Source organism: Clupea harengus, unplaced genomic scaffold (genome assembly GCF_900700415.2).
Source record: "Clupea harengus unplaced genomic scaffold, Ch_v2.0.2, whole genome shotgun sequence".
Lineage (NCBI taxonomy): Eukaryota > Metazoa > Chordata > Actinopteri > Clupeiformes > Clupeidae > Clupea > Clupea harengus.
In genome coordinates this window covers 104,300-112,936 of record NW_024879621.1, presented here as the reverse complement: position 1 = coordinate 112,936, position 8,637 = coordinate 104,300, and the positions used below count along the sequence as shown (strand labels likewise).

At 42.4% G+C, this 8,637-nt stretch overlaps 1 protein-coding gene across 3 annotated transcripts in view; it reads left to right on the top strand.

Annotated features, from left to right (window-relative positions):
• Positions 1-604: 604 nt before the first annotated feature.
• Positions 605-8,637, top strand: part of LOC122129285 (NACHT, LRR and PYD domains-containing protein 3-like) — a 109,955-nt gene continuing 101,922 nt past the window's right edge. Inside the window, exons 1-2 of one of the 3 annotated variants that reach the window (XM_042704300.1) lie at positions 605-808; positions 2,340-4,195. In XM_042704300.1, coding sequence (XP_042560234.1) covers positions 2,363-4,180 — 1,818 coding nt within the window. In that variant the 5' untranslated portion in view covers positions 605-808; positions 2,340-2,362 and the 3' untranslated portion in view covers positions 4,181-4,195. Of the gene's footprint in view, positions 872-2,339; positions 4,196-8,637 lie in introns of those variants that run through there. The other 2 variants (XM_042704299.1, XM_042704298.1) reach the window with 2 other exon arrangements.

Here is an 8,637-nt window from a genome sequence, read left to right as displayed (position 1 = left end):
TAGCAACTGTGAGGTTATAGAAGTGAAAAATGGCTCCTACTACTTCTTAGTACGGCCGTTCATCCAGTTATAACTCAGCATACGGTCAGCGTATAACTGCTTGTGCCCCAATGCCGATACCTTGCCACTACTCGCCACAGGAGATTCCTCCTTTCCTCTGATGTCACATCAACATCGTTGATGATTTTGATAGTTTGGTAACTTGAAGTGTCTAACTATATTCACTTTGAGTTAGCTAATTGCTGCAAGAGTCTTGTTGTCCCAGCTCATCTTAATTTGTATGTACCAAGGCAAGCCATGTAGACAGACGTTCCAAAAAAAGTCTTCAGTTCTTCAGGTGTGGGGTTCTGTGACTGTCTTGCTGCCTGGAGGTCATGTTAATTGGTGAAAACTGACATATTATGAATCATTTCACTGTCTATGTATTTCTCAAAGTAGTGAAATGTATCCCAGTCGGCTCTTAGGTTGGCATCCTTGTGAAGGTAATAATACATTTCATCCACCATACTGTAGGTAAAAATCTTAGGAACTAAAATAAGTTCCTTCATCAGTCAAATTTAAGTCTGCTTCATGTTATACCTCTGCAGTGAAGTGAGAGCTGAACTGACCCAGGATCAGTCCAGGTGTGGAGTGTGTGAGAGAGTACTGAGGGACCCAGTCATCACCACCTGTGGACACAGTTTCTGCAGGCAGTGCATCAGCAGCTACTGGGAGCAGCCTGGACTACCAGGAGACCAAGCCTGTCCCCAGTGTGGAAAGACATGCAGAACTCAACCTCCTCTACAGCCTCTTCTGGATGAACACACAGATATGGTAGAAAGCAGCAGACACCTGCACACTGAACACACACCAGACAGAAGGAGCAAACTAGGTGAGGGTTTCCTGATGTTTATACTTTCATGAGATCTGATATAGGAGAAGTTTATAAGATAGGGGTTATTAGCAAATTACAGCTATTCATATGACAAGGGAATTGTAATTCAGTGATCTCTATTGGGTCATGATGTGGCAAGAAAGCCTGTGGGGGGTACAGGGCCACAAAGAAATTCCCGGACCATTACCTAATGGCCATTTTCTTTGACCAGGGTGTCACAAGTCTGTTCAGACCTAACTTATGAATATTCATTGTGTAGGCAAACTATTTTTGGAAAGGGAAAGGTCACTCTAAAATTATATATACGTAGTAGTGAAACCACACACACTTTCTGAATGCTAAACCCACATATGTATAGCTAACACCTCTGTTTACAAGGTTCAGAGTTCAAACGTTTTGGCCCGACATCTTTACAATGTGTTTTTGTACAAAGTCTGAGCACCTCTGAAAGTAGGTTTTTGTAAGGGTAAGTTTACATTTAAATAAACAAATATTGTATTACATTCCTTTTACTCTAATGTTATAATTGCTGATGTCTTCTAGAATGTCTTCATATTTGCCACTTGTGCATCAATGTTTTTAGTTAGAGGAAATATACAATAACATCAAGGCATGTCAGGCTACCTGAAAAAGTCTAACAGGCCTTGGACCCTTAGTAGTTAAAGGCATATTGACAACAAAACTAAAAATATTCCCCCAGGGGAATAAGGACTTTCAAGCCACAATGAATAGTTGAGCATTTTCATCATGAATCACACCAGTCATATTTGACCAAAGGCATTATTATGCTGTAAAATTAAAGATTTTATTATGTATATTTAATGATGTTGTTAATTGTTTAACACATTGTTAAAAAGAAACGAAAAATTAAATGAATTGCATCGTTACAAAGGTTTAAAATCAAAACAGATCTAAATCAAATGTTTTAAAAAAAGCATTACTAGCATTTATATGAGGCCGGTTAATTATGACCGGTACCTCAACAAGTCTAACCAAGTTGCGAACACAACCTGACGGTTAAGATTGTCTAGACGAGGGGTCGGGAACTTCCAGCTTCTGGGCCATATAACATTTACACAGGACTTCAAGTCAGTTGGAGAATGAGATTACATACATTATATCATTGACTTCTGTTTGTCATTCAGTGGGAAAATTTGTAAAAAGCATTACTATAATTCAATTGATAAATTATGTTGTAAATACTGTGGAGAAAGATTCCCCATCCCTGCTCTAGATTATCTGCTCTAGATTATCTAGACAGGGTTTTAGAGTGTAGCTACAGCAGATCAGAAAACTACCATTTTAATGTGTAAGGAGCAACAGTAGTGAAAAGCAAATGGATATTTGTGTCTGGAGTGTCAATCATATTTTGGCTGAAGCAATCCCAAATGAAAATCAATATTGTGATTCATCTTACACATGATAACAATAGGTTTCTTTGTTAATTTTTGTTCATGTTAAACAGCTGATGAAGTCCTGAGGGGAGTTATGGAGAAGCATAAAGCCAGTCTGAAGAGGAGGTTTGAGAACATATCTGAAGGCATCATCAAACCAGGAGCTGAGACACTCCTCAATAAGATCTACACAGAGCTCTACATCACAGAGGGAGAGAGTGAAGGGGTGAATAAGGAACATGAGGTTTGGCAGGTAGAGTCAGCATCCAGAGCACAAACCACAGAAGACACACCAATCAACTGCAATGACATATTCAAGTCCTTACCTGGACAGGAGAAGCACATCAGAACTGTGATGACCAAAGGTGTTGCTGGCATTGGAAAAACAGTCTCAGTGCAGAAGTTCATTCTTGATTGGATAGATGGAGTAGCCAATCAGAATGTTGACTTTATGTTTCCCCTTCCTTTCCGTGAGCTGAATTTAGTGAGGGATGATCAGTATAGTCTTCACAAGCTCCTGCTTGACTTCCACCCTGAGCTGAAGGAGCTGGAGAATGGTGAAGAATACAGAGACTGTCAGGTTGTGTTCATCTTTGATGGTTTGGATGAGAGTCGATTACCTCTGAATTTCCAACAGAACATGATATCTGATTTAAAACAAATATCATCAGTGGATGCTCTGATGACGAGTCTCATTCAGGGAAGTCTGCTTCCCTCTGCACACATCTGGATAACCTCACGACCAGCAGCAGCCAGTCAAATTCCTGCTCAGTGTATCGATCAGGTGACAGAAGTACGAGGGTTCAATGACCCTCAGAAGGAAGAGTACTTCAGGAAGAGAATCAGTGATGAGAGTCAGGCCAGCAGAATCATCTCACACATTAAGGCATCCAGGAGTCTTCACATCATGTGCCACATTCCAGTCTTCTGTTGGATTGCAGCCAATGTACTTCTGCAGATGCTGGACATCACTGAATACATTCCCAAAACTCTGACTGAGATGTTCATACACTTCTTGCTCATCCAGACCAGAAGGAAGGATCAGAAGTATCAGAGTGGAACTGGGACAGATAGAGAGAAACTTCTTAAATCTCAGAGAGAGATTTTACTGAAGCTTGGAGAACTGGCTTTCAATAATCTAGAGAATGGCAATCTGATGTTTTACGCAGATGATCTGAAAGAGTGTGGCATTGATGTCAGTGAAGCCTCAGTGTACTCTGGCATGTGCACTGAAATCTTCAAGGAAGAATCTGTGTTTCACCAGAAGAAGGTCTACTGCTTTGTGCACCTGAGCATCCAGGAGTTTCTGGCAGCTGTGTTTGTGTTTCACTCTTATGTGACTGAAAACCTTAAGGCACTGAAATCCCTCCTCAGTGAAGAACATGTACCCAGTCCATCTTTGTTATCAATTCTTCAATCAGTGCTGGGCTTACAATCTAATGACCATCTACATGTGTTACTTAAGAGTGCTGTGGATGAGGCTTTGAAGAGCAGGAATGGACACCTGGATCTTTTCCTTCGCTTCCTTATGGGCATCTCTCTGGAGAGAAATCAGAGACTTTTGAAAGGTCTACTAAACCACAAACACAGCACCTCAAAGAGTGTCAAGGAAACATGTCAATACATTAAGAAGCTCAACAGGGAAGATATCTCTCCTGAACGATTCATCAATCTTTTCCATTGCTTATTTGAAATAAACGATCATTCCATGCACCAAGAAATAAAAAAATATCTGGAGTCACCAAAGAACATCACACAGAAATTGTCTCCTGCTCACTGTTCAGCACTGGCTCACATGCTTTTGATGTCTGAGGAGGCGCTGGATGAGTTTGACCTGAAGAAATACAACACATCAGATGAGGGACGCAGGAGATTGCTCCCTGCTCTGAGATGCTCCAGAAAGGGACGGTGAGTTTCTAATGGATACGGATACACTTCTAATGTGTAAACAACTTTTTTAATTGTTAGTCTTGACAAAAAGTTAAATTGTGTTGGTAAGGGTTTGGGTTAGGGTTAGTCTGTTCATCAGGACTGTGCATGACTGATTCATAGTTTGAATGTCACCACTATCTACTGCTGACGTACAGTATGAGACATCTAAATATACCAGCAGATGCAAAAATGTGTAAGAGTCATGAGATAGGAGATTAATATTCCATTTTCACTGCAGTACTTTGGTTAATAACTTGGAATAAAATGACACTTAACATTATTACATTGTTTACATTTAAATAAAAGTTTCACTTTTAAGGGCCGGTTAAATATGCCCCCTGATAACAGCACAGTCAAAGGTTTCACATATAGAGTGGTTACGGGTCTAGACTGATGTGGATTACCCAGATTGATCTACTAATCTAGTTATGTCCAAATGATCCACTGTCTCTCAGTGAGGCCTACTGTAAAAAAGTAGGTAGGTGTAAATATCTGGTGAAGTGTGTCTATGTGGTGAATAGTGAATAGTGTTATTCCATGGTAACTACCACAGGAGGAAACATTTATATGTGTCAGACAGTTTATACAAGGAAATTTACTTCATACTTATGCCAATATGAAATGAATTAGATGTTTTAAAGACTCAGCAATTGCATGGCCATTGAATATTCAGATAGAGCATACAACATTGGTTTGATTTAAGATGACTTCAGGTGTAACAGGCCAAATCAACCCCCGCCCAGATTAAACCTGGGTATACTTTGGCCCAGGCCAGATTTAACCTGGGGATAAACTGTCCTAGGTCAAGCTATACCCGGGGGTGTAAAATAGCCTAGGCCTGACTATACCCCTACACGCAGGGCCGGTCCTTCCTATAGGCGACAAAGGCAGTTGCATAGAGCGCCACCTAGAGGGAGGCGCCCAAAAACTTCTATTTCTCCAACCAATATTGTGACATTCAAAAATATATTTAACATAGGGGGAACATTTGACAAAAATCTAAAGAGGTAGGGGTGTTGTCAGAACATGCTAGCGCATTGATGGGTATGGCTCGAGTGTGGGTCGAACGGACAATACAAAATTGAATTAATTATTTTTTCAAAACTTTCATGCACCTAGTGTAGTACATATCATTGGTTGAATGTTGCCCGGTTCTGTATCCCTCCTCCACTCCCTGAGATGCCCAGACATGCAAGAGACTTCCTAACAAATGTTAGATTATGGCTGAAGTTCAAGCACTCTAGACTCTGGTACTGGAAGAAAAATAATAGACATCTGGACCCTCTTTTATTATAACTTGACAGAAAATAAAACACAACGCACTGCAATAATGGGAGATAAATGATGTGGCTTCAAAATAGGTTGGAAGATCACAACAAACCTCAAGAGGCCCCTGAAAGTGCACAACCCTGTAATTTATGCTACGGTAAATTATCTAGTAACTGTCAATGATTATGTTATGAGATGATGTTATTAGCGTATATTAGCCAACATTAAGTCAACTTCACTGGGGCAGTCGAGTGTATAGGTAAAAGTTAGCTAGTAACTGTCAATGATTATGTTATGTGATGTCGTTATATGAAGTGTTGTAGTAATCTTTGATATTTGTGGATGTTTTGATGTTGTTATCAGTGTTTAACTTTGAACATTTATATTGTAGCGAGGACTTGCTAGTCTTAGAAGAAGAGCTGTGGGAGTCACGTGACCATCGCGAGGGCTGCAGTAGTTTCTCAACACAGCTCCGCGATTCCCCCTATATTTTAGCATTTTAACCGCATATTTCAACTTTTGGTCGATTTCATTGTTTTTCTAAAACGTTTTCAACACACGGTGATGGCGACAACATTGAGGAAGACGGCTGCTAAGCAGACAAATGCTCGTTCAGTCGACAGTGAAGAGCTAGCCGAGCTAGTTAAGCTAGCAGTCGCAGAAGCTATCAGGGAAGCTATCCCTAAATTCGTTGATGATGTGGTGGTTCAACTTTCAGCTAAAACGCAAGCCTTAGTGGCAGAGAAAATGGCAGAATTTAGGAGCGAAATGGTGGCCATGTGGGCTGACACTTCAAAGTGTATGGAAGTCATGGAGACAAGTGAAAACCGCCTGGGTGAGGTGGATAGCCGCCTCTCTGCATCTGTAAGCAAGCTAACTGCCCTATGTGCCAGTCTGGAGGACAAGGTAACTGACATGGAAGACAGGTCGCGCAGAGACAATATACGAGTGCATGGGATCCCTGAAAACTCGGATATATCAAATCCGCTTACCTATTTGTCTGCTGCTATTCCAAAGTGGTTTCCGAAGCTTGGTTCAGTTGAAATGCGTGCACATCGGGTAGGTGCAGCAAAGGCAGACTCTAACGGTAAACCCTTTCCTCACACTCTCCTATTGAAGCTGTTGCGTTTCACAGACAGAGATAGGATCCTAGGCCCCGCACGGAAAACAACGGTGGAGGTGGATGGAGTGGCTATTCGCTTTGCTCCAGACTACAGCACACAAACTTTCAGACGCAGGCTAGCCTTCTCGAACTCTCGAACTGAAAGCAACGCGCGGAGGAGCAAGCCATTTTCTCAACACTCCACAAGAGGCGAAGGATTTCATTGATTCTCTCGATGGCTAAAATCTTCTCTTTTTTTTCTCTCTCTCTCTTTCCAGTAAGGTAAAAAGAGTAAGGTTCTTTCATTTAATTATTACTACAGCAGACTCTTCAAGAGGTGTCTCGAATGTGGGTTATTATTATGTTCTTAATAAGGGTGTGGATGTTTTTCAGGCACTCTCCCGTTCTTTGGAGAGGGCTAGGGTTGTGGCGACAGGGTTTATCAGGGTTGGTATGGATCTCTCTCTGTTTTTATTTATTTTAGAATAGAATAGAATAGAATAGAATATATTTATTTGTCATTGCACAAGTACAACGGAATTGAGGTAGCAGCTCTCAGACACAAAAACAATAAAAATATAGATTGAACATATATATATACATATTTACACTATAAAAACACAAGACATATAACACAACAGAGAGACAAATACAGGTCAGTTTTGTGCATTGTTAAGTGCTATGATGGATAGAAGCTGTTTCTCAGCCTGTCTGTTTTTGCTATGATGGTCCTAAAGCGTCTCCCTGAGGGCAACAGTTCAAATAGGTGGTAACCAGGGTGTGTTGAGTCTCTGAGGATACTGTGGGCTTTTCTGAGGCAGCGTGTTTTATAAATGTCCTCAAGAGGTGGAAGAGAGCAGCCAATTACTTTTTGCGCTGTGTTAATGACCCTCTGGAGTACCTTTCTTTCTGCTGCCGTGCAGCTGGCAAACCACAGCGAGATGCCATAGCTTAGCACTGACTCCACAGAGCAGCGGTAAAAGGACACTAACAGTTTCTTTTTTAATTTGTTCTTCCTGAGTAACCTCAGGAAATACAGCCTCTGTTGTGCCTTTTTCAGCAGTGCAATGGTGTTTCTGGTCCAGGAAAGGTCCTGCTCGATGTGAGTGCCCAGGAAGCTGAAGTCTGATACCCTCTCCACTCTCTCCCCATTGATGGCAATAGGCTGCATGTCCGATTTTTTCCTCCTATAGTCGACTATCAGCTCTTTTGTCTTGGAGGTGTTGAGGACAAGATTGTTCAAGGTGCACCATGTCGACAGCCTTTGCACCTCCTCCCTGTATGCAGTCTCATCTCCTCCTGAGATGAGCCCCACCACGGTTGTATCATCTGCAAACTTAATGATGGCATTGCTCGGGTGGGTGGGAGTGCAGTCATGGGTATAGATGGTGTAGAGTAGGGGGCTCAACACGCAGCCCTGCGGTGAGCCGATGCTGATGCTGAGAGCTGAGGAGAGATGGGATCCTACTCTAACCCTCTGGGAGCGGTCTGTCAGGAAATTTCTGATCCAGTAGCAGATTTGCTGTGAGAGCCCTAAGTCCATTAGTTTGGTGACCAGTCTGCTTGGTATGATCGTGTTGAAAGCAGAGCTGAAGTCTATGAAGAGCAGCCTGGCGTAATTCCCTCTCTGTTCCACGTGTGTAAGTGTGGTGTGGAGAGCCGTGGCAATAGCATCTTCTGTAGCCCTGTTTGCTCTGTATGCAAACTGGTGGGAGTCAAAAGTGGGTGGCAGGCTTGTTGTGATGTGACTCCGGACCAGTTTCTCAAAACACTTCATGATGATAGGTGTCAGTGCCACTGGTCGGTAGTCGTCAGGGGTGCTGGCAGTGGTCTTTTTTGGTAGAGGAATGATTGTGGAGGACTTCAGGCAGGGTGGAATCAAGCACTGGGATAGGGACTGGTTGAATATGTTGGTGAACACACCAGCCAGTTGGTCTGCACAGTCCCTCAGCACCCTCCCAGTCACACCGTCTGGTCCAGCAGCTTTTCTTGGGTTCACTGCCCGCAGAACACGCCTTACCTCCTGTGCCTGCACTGTGAGGGTGTGGCTACAGGGGTCTAGTGGA